This window comes from Mesocricetus auratus, unplaced genomic scaffold (assembly GCF_017639785.1).
Source record: "Mesocricetus auratus isolate SY011 unplaced genomic scaffold, BCM_Maur_2.0 Super-Scaffold_100006, whole genome shotgun sequence".
NCBI lineage: Eukaryota > Metazoa > Chordata > Mammalia > Rodentia > Cricetidae > Mesocricetus > Mesocricetus auratus.
Window position 1 is genome coordinate 16,092,409 of NW_024429190.1, and position 14,012 is coordinate 16,106,420.

The window sequence follows — 14,012 nt, forward strand, 5'->3', positions numbered from 1 at the left end:
TGCTGGAGTAAAAAGGATTTAAGACTTAGTGGTGATTTATAGAACTTTGCACATCATGCTTTTGATTGAATATAGGCAATCAAGGCTGAAGAATGTGGTAACCACAGATGAGGGGACAGCTGTTATTTCATGTAATCCTTTTGGCAGGGTTTTTAAGAACTCTAAAACACTTCATAGCAGTGGTTCTCAACCTGTGGATTGTTCAACCCCCAAAGGGATGACCCTTTCACAGAAGTCACCTAAGATCATTGGAAAACACAGATAATTTACATTAGGATTCATAACAGTCACAAAATTACAGTTATAAGGTAGCAACAAAAATAATTTTATGGTTGGGGTCACCACAACATGAGGAACTGTATTAAATGGCTGAATCATGAGGAAGGCTGAGAACCACTGATTTATAACATGTGAAGAGCGTGGCTACTGATTTTTTGGAAAAGGTTATGAGGGTGTGTGATTTACTGAAGGTTACTTGGTAAGCAGGAAAAGCAGAAATTGTTATCTGGCATAGCCCACAGGTGGGAGGAGCCTGTCAGGCTTGGGCTTGTTCTCTGAATGGGCTCCAGCACGTACATGTGCCATGGGGAGGGTGTGGAGGTCAGAGGACAACTCGCAGGAGCCAGTTTTCTCCTTCCAGGGTTAGGGTCATGGGGAGGGTGTGGAGGTCAGAGGACAACTCGCAGGAGCCAGTTTTCTCCTTCCAGGGTTAGGGTCATGGGGAGGGTGTGGAGGTCAGAGGACAACTCGCAGGAGCCAGTTTTCTCCTTCCAGGGTTAGGATCATGGGGAGGGTGTGGAGGTCAGAGGACAACTCGCAGGAGCCAGTTTTCTCCTTCCAGGGTTAGGGTCATGGGGAGGGTGTGGAGGTCAGAGGACAACTCGCAGGAGCCAGTTTTCTCCTTCCAGGGTTAGGGTCATGGGGAGGGTGTGGAGGTCAGAGGACAACTCGCAGGAGCCAGTTTTCTCCTTCCAGGGTTAGGATCATGGGGAGGGTGTGGAGGTCAGAGGACAACTCGCAGGAGCCAGTTTTCTCCTTCCAGGGTTAGGGTCATGGGGAGGGTGTGGAGGTCAGAGGACAACTCGCAGGAGCCAGTTTTCTCCTTCCAGGGTTAGGGTCAGGCTCGAGGGTTTTATTTTCACCTGCGCAACCATCTTGCTAGACCATAAACTTATTTTTAATTATTGCTTTCTTTTCCTTTCCTGTCGTAAAAACTTTAATTATCTTTTATTATTGTTATTACTATCGTATCATTTACTGTTTTTATCTACATGAAATCATATTCCAAAAGTATTTCATTCAACAATGTTAATAGTTTTTACTGGTAGATTGTTTTTCCAAACTATGAGCTGGATGGAAATCAGTGGTCTACTATTTTCTGGTTTAAATGTTTTAACTTAGGCTTGTCTTGATCCTGTGGCACTCTGTACCTGGCCAGTGTGCAGTACCTCATTCCATCGTCACATGTTGTGTCTAGGAGCATCTTAGGATTGAGGAGGAGGAATCTGTACTTAGACGCAGGCAGGAGAGTGGTGGTGGCTATAAGGGCTATATGGCTCCTCCTGGTCAGTCTTCAGTTGGTCTGCTCTGGACTGCATATCCTGAAGGCCATCGAGAGGGACAGAGCCCTTTGGATGCTAGTTTCTGAACAAGTGTTCTCACTGATGGGTCAGTGCTTTGTGCATTGCATTTCTGTGAACTTCCCCTCAGTTCACCCAGAGACAGGTTGGTCAGCACTTTAGAGAAGAGCCTGCCAGCCATGAACGTTTAGCATTATGTGGCCACCAGTCTGGTCATTTTGCAGAAGGACTGGATGATATCTGTGTCAACCCATGACAGTTCAGTGTTTGGCTAAGACACTCTAGGACATTTTTATGAGGGTTTTTGGAGGATAATGGCCTGTAGGTCCCTGCCTGTAGCTCAGGATGACTTTGGATTCACTGAATATGCCAGGTTGGACTGGAATTCATACTCCTCCTGCCTCTGCTTCCCAGTACTGGGATCATAGACACAGTCCAACATGCCTGTCTTTCTTAGGGTGCTTAGTGAAAATTGAGTTTGTCAGTTAGTAAACTCAATTCAGTTTTCCTTGGACTGGCTTTTGGCCAGGCATCATTGATCTTGACAGACTGACTTTGTGGAGAGTTTGCTTCTTGTGAGATAAGGATTCAATAGGAAGGAGACCATACCGGGCAGAGGGGCCACCAAATAAAGGCACAAACCCAAGAGTGAGCCAGATGTACCCAGAACTGTGTAGTACCTGTGAGTGGGTAGATGCTAGGATTTTGGGTGAGTAATGCCCAGAGGAGGCCTCAGTGCTGGGCAAGCTGATGGGCAGGAGCAGTGAGTTTATCAGGAGAAAGCATGATGTTTGTCTTAGTTTGCTTTCTGTTGTAGTGCTAAACACCATGACCAGCTTAGTGGAGAAAGAGCTGGTTTATGTGTCCTGATCATTGAGGCATCGGGCGGGGTGGGGGTGGGGGGCGACAAAAATTCCAGAGTAGCGTGTGACTTATACTGGTTACAATTATCTCCTATGTTTGCAAGCTGCTATTATGTTCTGGTTTTTGCCTTTTTGTGGCTTGTAACATTGGATACTGCCTTCTGCCTGTTGCTATAAATACTTGCTGTTGTGATAAAATGATCATGCTGTTTGTAGGGAATAATGTGGAAGACTTTGGAATTTTCAGCTGGAAAGCCATGCTCAGAGCTGCATGGGTCATTTTTGTGGGGGTTTGGAAGATGGTGAGAGTTAGGTGGACAGTAGAGGCTCCAGTTATGTTTGAGAGAGAAGCAAGGACTTGATCAGGGATTGGGCCAGGGGCCAGGCGAGTGATATTTTGACTAGGAATCTGTGTATGGTCATAATGTTCATGAAGCAGCAGCCAGGCAGCTGCTTCCCCAATGATGTACTGGATCCTGGAATTGAAGCCAAATGAAAACTCTTTCTTCTTCCCATTGTTTTCTATCAAGATATTTACCACAGCAACAGAAACAAAGTTCATCACTGTTTAAGATCATTTAAATAAGAATTCTGTCTCTTTTGTGTATCCTTATACATTAGTTTTCTGCAGTTACTACCTCTTGACATTTTTCAAGTAAATTAAAATCAAAGGATTCAAAAATAATTTATGGTCCTTCCTTCCTTCCTTTCTTCCTTCCTTCCTTTTCAGCCCTGGCTGTCCTAGAACTCAAAATGTAGACTAGGTTGGCCTCAAACTCACAGAAACCTGCTTTCCAAGTGTTTTTATCTCCTGGGCCAGAATTATTCTTTTGATGGTTGTTTAGATTTTTCCAGAAACGTTTGTTGAACTTCTTGAGCTTGTTTTTTTTCTCACTGGTCCAAAGATCTTCCTGCTGTGTTTCTAGAGGTGGGACCATGAGGTCTAACTAAAGTGCGTCTCTTTGAAGGCTGTGTCCTCAATGACTTGACTGCATCTGTTCACAAACCCCACCCAGTACACACCAGTCTTTCTCACCTCTTTCCTACTTTCAACTCCTTGGAGGGAGGTCTGACCTGGATACAGATTGACATCAGTTTGACTCAGCTCTTTGAAACAGTCCAGAGTGTGAGCTGTCAGTTTTACCAAGCTCAGAGGAAGGTGGAGTCCCTGTCTAATGCATGAAACACTCAGTGAATCAAAGAGCTTCCCCAAGCAGCTGCAGAATTCCAGTCTGGATGGTTATCTTCATCCAGTGCCAAGCACAGCATGTCAGGTCCCTTCTTAGGACAGTCCCCTAGGGAGGGCAGGAAGACTGTGGATAAGCCAGCATGGGCCCTGGGACAGCATCCCCTTTGATGAGTGATGGCTGCCTACAAAGGTGGTCTTTTAACTTGTAGGTAGATGGCAGGACGGTGACCACCCAGGGATCAAGGTAGGGATAGGAAGGAACTGGAGGTGTTTCTGCAGGGAGCAGGCCTGGGAGGTTGGATAATAGTATTCAGCTAGCTGAACTGGGAATCAATCCTCTGCAGCTGCAGGAGGAGGCAGGGTGGGCGTGCAGTGGCCATTAGTCACTCACAAAGGATTTTTTGGACTGAGAGTTAGTGGAAAGTGATGGAATCACATTCTGGAGGGTTTGCATAAGAATAAAAACAAAGCCCATGATGTCAGTGGAGCAGTGTCTGAGTTGGACGGAGCTTGCCACTTCCTGGTTATTTACAGAACATAGATAGTGTGAATCGGCTGTGCACAGAGGAGGGGAAGATTAGAAAAGGTCTTTAACAGATGCCAGGGTGTCTGAAAACACAACCGTGGCTGGAGCAAGTCTGATTTTGAGCAGCATGATTTAGATTCTGGGCCTTGCCCTCTGCATCTGCACAGTGTGAGGCTACTTGGTAGCATTCCTGCAGGGCTTCTGTCCGGCTGACTGCTTCGACCTGTGAGCAGTGAAACTGCAGTGCATTGCCAGGCAGGGAGCAGGGGCCCTGGTACAGCAGACCTCCTTCCGTTTGTCCTTTTCTCTTGGCAGAAGGACCAGCAAGAACGATGACCAGCAGGGTCCCATGGATGAGCAAAGAAGAGACTGGCATGGATTAGTGGTCAGGAAAGTTCAGGAAGAGGGGATCTGAGCTGCATCTTGCAGGCTGGTAGGATCGTGTTTGGGCTGAGGCTAAGGAACTCCTACCTCTTTGATGGTCTCATGTTGTAGTACTTATAGTGAGTGAAACAGCCTGAGTTTGTAGGAAATTCTGACTGGATGGTTTAAGTAAAGAACAGACTCTGTCTTCAGAGAGTGGCAGGCAGGAGTGTTTCATGGATTTGCACTGATTTAGCCCCACTGTTCAGCACTTTCAAGAATACCTGGGAATGGGCACACATTTTCTCTGTTCTTGGTGCTGTCTTTAGGGGGCACTCAGCTTTGGAGTGTCTGGAGGGCATTATGGAGGTGAAGAGGAACACACAGACCCCATCTCAGCTGGAGAAGGGCTCAGAGGGCAAGTGAGAGTCAGCCCAAATGGATTTGGGGGCAGGCTTCTGATGGCTCACTGCATGCCACTAGTAGTCAGGTGAGATGTCCCCATGTGAAGCTGGACTCCCTTTAGGTACTGGTGGGAGCTGAGTGGTCTGTGACCAGCCAGGATGAGGCTTGGGGTTGGATATGAGCAGGAAAAGTAGTGTAGGTCCTAGTGACCTTGAACCTCCTCTATAGAGGAGATACTGGGTTGCCTTCAGCAGCTACACTGATCCAGCACGATTTTCCTTTTGCCCTCAGCCTCCTGATAGCGGGCCTCCACCCTTACCGACGTCCTCTCTCCCAGAGGGTTACTATGAGGAAGCCGTGCCGCTGAGTCCTGGAAAAGCTCCAGAGTACATCACATCAAGTGAGTGGCAGCTGCCCATCGGGGTGGTCCCTTCATTCACAGGAGTGGTGATGAGCCAAGGCACTGGGTGTGGAGGGACAGTGTAGAACATCACCACAGGAATGTGGGTGCGATGGATCTGGGACCTAAGGAAGGCAATGAATACAGCTATGGTTAGCCAGGCTCAGAGGTGCCTTGTGCCACAGAGCCAGGCGTGGGCAGAAGAGGTTCCCTGAGGTTGGGAGAGAAGTGCTTCTGTGGCACATTCATGTGTGCCCCACCCTGCCCTCTATTGGTCTCCACAAAGCACAGTCCTGCAGGCTGAGGTTTCTTCCAGGCCTCCTGTTGGGTGCAGGCTTTTCTTTTGTGGTGGGGAGAGCAGGTTTTACTGGACAGTTTTTGCTGAAGTCATGGTCCTCAGACCCCTGATGCCAACCTCAGTAATCATCCTTTTAAGCCCGGATGCACACTGGCACTCTGAAGCTGACACATTCTCTAACTACCCCTGGAATTCAGGTGTTGTTACAGATGCTGTCTTCTTCTCCAGTGTCAGACACTGTTGCCCTCTCATTAGGATGCTGGGTATCTCATTGTGTGCTCAGGGAACAGATGGATTGTGTAGGAAGGAGAGGGACTGCTGATTTGGGTCATGAGGTCTCCAGAGCATTAATGGTCCATGCCATGGCCTCTCCCCTGTTCTGTCTTCCCCAGTAAATAACCAAAAGAGTTGTTTAAAACTTTTTAAGTGCGGTGCTTGGGGACTGCCACGGCGGGCAGCTTCCATCTCAGAGGCAGGAGGCAAGGCACCCCAGCAGCCTAATCTCCAGCTCCAACCACTGGACTAGGCCGGGTGCCTGTGCTTGGGGTCTACCATTGTGTCTTCCATCCCAGAGGCGGGAATCACTGCACCATAGTCTCCTGCTCCACCCACGGAACCAGGTATACCAAGTCCCATATCCGGACCGACTGCCTAAGCCTGGGCTCTGCCACTGAGGTTTCCATCCCGGTGGAGGTGGAAGGAGCCAAGGTACCTTAGTTTCCTGCTGCACCCACTAGGACTAAACCAGCTGCCAGTACTTGGGGACTGCCATCCCAGAAGCAGAAGCAAACTCATCCCAGCATCCTAGTCTCCTGCTCCACCCACATGACTAAGACTATCAGGGCCTGTCTCCAGGCCACACTCCTGTGCCTGGGTATACCACTGGGGCTCCCATCCATACCAGTGGGATTCAAAGCACCCCAGCATCCTAGTCCATTTCTCCACCCACGAGACCAGGAACAGTGGACTTACCTGCACCCACCAGAAGGGAACCCTGGTCCAACACCCACCAGGAGAGGAAGTGGTACCCTCTGGAACCCACTGCAAGAACGGATAGGGAGGAGACAATATAAAAACACAAGGAGCAACAGAAAAACCAATATGACACTGCCAGAGTCCAGAGACCCTACACCAACAAGACTGGAACACCCCAACACAAATGAACCAGAAGAGAATGACATAAAAACAACTTCATGGAAATGACAGAGGCCCTCAAAGAGGATATGAGAAAATCCCTTAAAGAGATGGAAGAAAAAACAATCCAAAAATGCAAGAAATGGAGTAAAAGACAAAGCAAAAATTGCAAGAAACAATTCAAACAGTGCAAGGGCTGAAATCTGAAATAGAAACAATAAAAAAACACAGTCTGAGGGAATGCTGGAAATAGAAAAGCTGGGAAAATGGTCAGGTACTACAAATGCAAGCATAACCAACAGAATACAAGAGATGGAAGAGAGAATCTCAGGTGTTGAAGATACACTAGGAGAATTAGATTCATCGACCAAAGAAAATTCTAAGTCCAACAAATCCCTAACACAAAATACCCAGGAAATATGGGACACCGTGAAAAGACCAAACTTAAGAATAATAGGTATAGAAGAAGGTGAGAAACCCACCTCAAAGGGCCAGAAAACATATTCAACAAAATAATAGAAGAAAACTTTCCCAACCTAAAGAAAGACATGCCAATGAAGGTGCAAGAAGCTTACAGAACACCAAGTAGAGTGGACCCCCCCAAAGATCCCCTCGACACATAATAATCAAGACCCAAACATACAGAATAAAAAAAGAATATTAAATGCAGCTAGGGAAAAAGGCCAAGTTACATATAAAGGCAAACCTATTAGAATTACACCCGACTTCTCCATGGAAACTATGAAAGCCAGAAGGTCCTCCATAGATATGCTACCAACATTAAGAGACCACGGATAACAGCCAAGAATGCTACACCCAGCAAAGCTTTCAATCAATATAGATGGAGAAAACAAGATATTTCATGACAAAACCAGATTTAAACAATACATATCCACTAACTCAGCCCTACAGAAAATTCTGGAAGGAAAACTCCAGTCCAAGTTAACTACAACCAGAAAAACATAGACAATAGATAATCCCACTTTACCAACAGGAAAAAGAAAAAATGATGGAAATCTACATACAATTCCATCACCACCAACCATTCTAAAACAAACAAGAACGAGCTATCAATGGTCATTAATATCCCTTTATTAATGGTCTTAACTTGCCCATAAAAAGACACAAGTTAACAGAATGGATTCGAAGACAGAATCCATCCTTCTGCTGCATACAAGAAACACATCTTAGCTTCAAAGACAGATGTTATTTCAGAGTTAAGGGATGGGAAAAGATTTTCCAATCAAATGGACCCAAGAAACAAGCAAGGGTAACAATCCTAGTATCTAACAAATTAGACTTTAAACTAAAATCAATCAAAAGAGATGAAGGAGGTCACTTCATACTCATCTCAGGAAAAATCAACCAAGATGAAGTCTCAGTTCTGAACATCTATGCCCCAAATACAAAGCCATCCACGTTTGTAAAAGAAACATTACTAAAACTCAAAGCACATATAAAACCTCATACACTTGTAGTGGGAGACTTCAACACCCCACTCTCACCACTTGACAGGACCACAAGACAGAAACTTAACAAGGATACAAAGGACCTAATAGAAGTTGTGACCCGATTGGGTTTAACAGACATCTATAGAACACTCCATCCAAACACAAAAGAATATACATTCTTCTCAGCTCCACACAGAACCTTTGCAAAAATCGACCACATACTTGGCAATATAGCAAACCTCAACAGGTACAAAAAAATTGGAATAACTCCATGTATCTTATCAGACCATCATGCCTTAAAGTTAGAATTCAACAATAACACAAATCGCAGAAACCCTGCAAACTCATGGAAATTGAATAATACACAATTGCACCACTCCTGAGTCAAAGAAGAAATAAAGAAATCAAAGACTTCCTAGAATTCAATGAGAATGAAGACACAACATACCCAAACTTATAGGACACTTTGAAAGCAGTGCTAAGAAAGAGGAAAGTTCATAGCACTTAGTGCCCACATGAAGAAACTGGAGAATAGTTACTCTAGAGAATTAATAGCACAACTGAAAGCTCTAGAAAAAAAGGAAGCAAACTCACTCTAGAGGAGCAGATGCCAAGAAATAATTAAATTGAGGGCTGAAATCAATAAAGTAGAAACTAGGAAAACGATACAAAGAATCAATGTAACAATGTCTATCTTGAGAAAATCAACAAGATAGACAAACCTTTATCCAAACTTACCAAACAGCAGAGTATGAACATGCAAATTAACAAAATCAGAAATGAAAAGGGAGATATAACAATGGACAGTGAGGAAATCCAGAGAATCATCAGGTCATATTCCGAAAAGCTGTACTCCACAAAATTTGAAAATTTAAAAGGAAATGGACAATTTTCTGGATAAATATCACTTACCAAAATTAAATCAAAAAGCAGTCATCAAAAGTCTCCCAACCAAAAAAGCCCAGGGCCAGATGGCTTCAGTGCAGAATTTTTACCAGAAATTCAAAGAACAGGTTATACCAATTCTCCTCAAAGTATTCCATGCAATAGAAGCAGAAGGGTCTTTGCCAAACTCTTTTTACGAGGCTTCAATAACATTGATACCCAAGCCACACAAGACACAACTAAGAAAGAGAATGTCAGACCAATATCTCTCATGAACATTGATGCAAAAATACTCAATAAAATACTGGCAAATCAGATACAAGAACACATCAGAAAACTCATCCACCATGATCAAGTAGGCTTCATTTCAAGGATGCAGGGATGGTTCAACATATGAAAATCCATCAATGTAATCTACCATATAAACAAACTGAGAAACAAAAAAAACTCACATGATCATCTCACTAGATGCTGAAAAACCCTTTGATAAAATCCAACATCCCTTCATGATAAAGGTCTTGGAGAGATCCAGGATAACAGGAACATACCTAAACATATAAAAGCTATATACAGCAAACCAACAGCCAACATCAAACTGAATGGAGAGAAACTCAAGGCAATTCCTCTAAGATCAGGAACAAGGCAAGGCTGTCCCCTCTCCCCATACCTCTTCAATATTGTTCTGGAAGTTCGAGCTAGAGCAATAAGACAACAAAAGGAGATTAAAGGGATACAAATTGGAAAGGAAGAGGTAAAACTTTTACTATTTGCAGATGATATGATAGCTTACATAAATGACCCAAAAAACTCTTCCAGGGAACTCTTACAGTTGATAGACACCTTCAGCAAAGTGACAGGATACAAGATCAGTCAAGAAAATCAGTAGTCCTACTATATACAGACCATAAAAGGGCTGAGAAAGAATTCAGAGAAGCATCACCCTTTACAATTGCCACAAACAACATAAAATACTTGGGGGTAATGCTAATCAAATGAGTTAAAGATCTGTATCTAAAGAACTTTGAGTTTTTAAAGAAAGAAATTAAAGAAGACACCAGGAAATGGAAAGATCTCCCATGCTCTTGGATAGGTAGGATCAATGTAGTAAAAATGGCAATCCTGCCAAAAGCAATCTACAGACTCAATGCAATCCCCATCAAAATCCCAGCACAATTCTTCACAGACCTTGGAAGAACAATTCTCAACTTTATATGGAAAAACAAAAAACCCAGGATAGCCAAGACAACCCTGCTCAAAAAAGCAATGTCTGGAGGCATCACCATCTCTGACTTCAAGCTCTATTATAGAGCTGTAGTCCTGAAAACAGCTTGGTACTGGCACAAAAATAGACAGGTAGACCAATGAAATCGAATTGAAAACCCTGAGATTAATCCACAAACCTATGAACACCTGATTGTTGACAAAGAAGCTAAAATTATACAATGAAAAAAAGATAGCATCTTCAACAAATGGTGCTGGCATAACTGTATATTGGCATGTAGAAGACTGCAGATAGATCCATGTCTATCACCATGCACAAAACTTAAGTACAAATGGATCAAAAACCTCAACATAAATCCAGCCACACTGAACCTGTTAGAAGAGAAAGTGGGAGGTACCCTTGAACGAATTGGTACAGGAGACCACTTCCTGAATATAACACCAGTAGCGCAAACACTGAGATCGACAGTTAATAAATGGGACCTCCTGAAACTGAGAAGCTTCTGTAAGGCAAAGGACACAGTCAGCAAGACAAAAATGCAACCCACAGACTGGGAAAAGATATTCACTAACCCCACATCTGACAGAAGGCTTATCTCCAAAATTTACAAAGAACTCAAGAAGCAAGTCTCCAAAACACCAAAAGATCCATTAAAAAGTGGGGAACTGAACTAAATAGAGAATTCTCAATAGAGGAGTATAAAATGGCCGAGAAATTAGGGAAATGCAAATCAAAGCACCTGTGAGATATTATCTTACTCCTGTCAGAATGGCTAAAATCAAAAACACCAATGACAGTTTGTTTGGAGAGGATGTGGAGAAAGGTGAACACTCCTCCACTGCTGGTGGGAATACCAACTTGTACAGCCATTATGGAAATCAGTATGGAGATTCCTCAGGAAAATGTGACTCAAGTCTTCCACAAGACCCAGCAATTCCACTCTTAGGCATATACCCAAAAGATGCCCATTCACACAACAAGGATGTCTGTTCTGCTATGTTCATAGCAGCATTATTTGTAATAGCTAGATCCTGGAAGCAACCTAGATGCCCCACAACTGAAGAGTGGATAGAGAAAATGTGGTACATTTACACAATGGAATAATACTCAGTGGAAAAAAAAACAATGTAATCTTGAAATTTGCAGGCAAATGGATGGCACTAGAGGAAACCATCCTGAGTGAGGTAACCCAGTCACAAAAAGACAAACATGGTATGTACTCACTCATATGTGGATTTTAGATATGGATCATGGGAGTGTCAGCCTACAATCCCAGTGCCAGTGAGTCTGGGAAACAGGAAGGTTCCCAAGAGAGATGCATGGTACCCCAGAGAGGTGGAATGAGGCAAGATCTTCTGAGCAGATTGGGAACATTGGGGAAGGGAGAGGGAACCAGGAAAAAGAGAGGAGGATAAGAGGAGCAGAGAAGAAGGCATGAGGGAGCAGGAAGGTTGAGTAGAGGTAAGAATAGAGGAGAGCAGGATGAGATATACCATAATAGAGTCATTATAGGCTTGAGGAGAGAGCTGACACTAGTGAGATCTCCAGAGATCTACAAGGATAACACCAACTGACAAACTAAGCAATAGTGAAGAGACTATATGAATAGCCCCTCCTTGATGATAGGGTTGATGACTACCCTATATGCCATCCTAGAACCTCCATCCAGTGACTGATGGAAGCAGAGACAGATACCCACAGCTAAACACTGAACTGAACTCCTGGAACCTAGTGACAGAGATGGAGGAGTGATGAGCAAAGGGGTCAAGACAATGATGGTGAAACCCACAAAGACAGCTGACTGAACAAAGGGGAGCTCTTGAATCCCAGACTGATGGTTGAGAGGCCAACAGGGGACTGATCCAGACTCCATGCATGTAGTGCCAGTGAGGAGAACACAGAAATCACTGGGGCCTTGGATAGTAGATCAGTGATTACCATGGTGTATGAATGATCTTTGGGTGCCCATTCCAAACAGAGGGATGCTCTCTCAGCCTGGACACATGGGGAAGGGCCTAGGTCCTGCCCTGGATAAAATGACAGACTTTGGAGATCCCCCAAGGAGGGCCTCACTCTTTCTGGGGAATGATGTGGGGATTGGGTGGGGGACTGTGGGATGGTGGAGGGACAAGGGAGGGGGAGTGGAAGAGGGAGCTGGGATTGACATGTGAAACATTCACGTTTCTAATTTAAATAAAAACATATACCGAAGACATAAATAAATGGGAAAAAATAAAACCTTTTTAAGTGTCCATGTACACCCAACATTCCTGTCTTTGTGACAGGCTACTAGGGTGGAGTACAGCACGTGCTAACAGTAGTGTCCACCACCACCTGCCCCGTGCTGCTCAAGGGCTTCCACACCATTGCTAATACCAAGTAGCCACATACTCTGGAAACTGGTGTTTCACAGGGTGCATTTGTTTCTGGATTGTCTCAGACTTCTGGCTGGCTGCTAGCAGCTTCTCCATGGGCTGAGTGACAGTCTCGTTCTCCCAGTGCCTGGTCATCTGACTCTTAGTTCCCTGTCTTTGATAGTATGAACCTCTCTAATGGTGTGTTCTTCTCCATAAAGTTGGCAACAGAGGCTGTGCTCTGTCTATGCCCTGCTGTTTGCTGGCCACACAGTCATAGAGCTTGGGCCCTTGAATTGTATGTGAAAATGGGGAGTTCAAGACTTAATTTTAATAAAAATGGAAATTGAAATGTTCCTTTGTGGCTGCCATGTAAAGAGGGGGTGTTGGGCAGATGCAGACATTAGGAGCAGTCACTTGCTGGTATAAGCAGGGGGAGATTAGAGAGAGAAGGGCTGCTGGTCTGAGGATGGCAGGGGGAGCCTGGCCGTCTGTCTCTGTGCACAGTGTGTACAAACTGAAGCCCTCATTCCTGTGTCATCAGCACTTCTCAGACCATGTGGCTTCACATCCTCAGTATAGTCTCAGACCTGTTACCACTCCCCAGGTGATGCGCAAGTATGTCACCTCCATTCCAGTCTGCCCCAGGCCTGAATGTGCTGCTGTCCCTCTGAAGGATCTGCATGTGTGGTTGAACCCATGTGACCATTCTTCTCTCAATGACTGTGCATCTAGCTCTCACATGCAGCAAGATGGTCTCCCTTCCCCAGGCTCACAGCCTGGTGTAGATGGCTGACCAGCGTGAGCACAGTGAAGAGTCTGTTAGGCTCTGTGTGGTGTCACAAGGGCCTGCACAGGCTGCTGGAAGGCTGAAATTATTGGGAATGTTGGTTTATCTTCCCAGTGGCTTCTCTTACAGGTATCCTACCTTAGAGGTATTGCCTTCTGGCTGTGTCCTCAGTCCTGTCCTGCCAGTGTGCCTTCTTCCTCCCTTCCTCCCTCCCTCTCTCCCTTTGTCCTTCCCTCACCACTCCCATTGGATTAGGACTCTACACTTATGGTCATAGTCATATTGGTAATACATTTCATCTGAAGTATAACCCCAAAGCCCCATCTCCAAATGCAGTCATGTTAGCCTGAAGACCTCAGCACATGAGTACCAGGACATTATTCTTGAGCCCATGACATGGGCTTCGAAAGCAAGGAGTGTTCACCAGCGGAAGTCATGAGCTTAATACTAGTACACGAGCACCTGCTATACCCGCAGAGAGGGAGGAGATGGGGGCAGCTTGTGGTATGTGCAGAGAAGAGAGAGGAAAGATAGAGCAGGATATGTGTGGAG

General features: G+C 44.8%; 1 protein-coding gene across 4 annotated transcripts in view; it reads left to right on the top strand.

Annotated features, from left to right (window-relative positions):
- Nucleotides 1–14,012, top strand: part of Afap1 (actin filament associated protein 1) — a 115,000-nt gene that overhangs the window by 43,846 nt on the left and 57,142 nt on the right. For all 4 annotated transcript variants that reach the window (XM_021226454.2, XM_005068850.4, XM_040746981.1 and 1 more), the window contains one exon: nucleotides 5,218–5,326. In XM_021226454.2, the coding sequence (XP_021082113.1) occupies nucleotides 5,218–5,326 (109 nt within the window). The remainder of the gene's footprint in view (nucleotides 1–5,217; nucleotides 5,327–14,012) is intronic.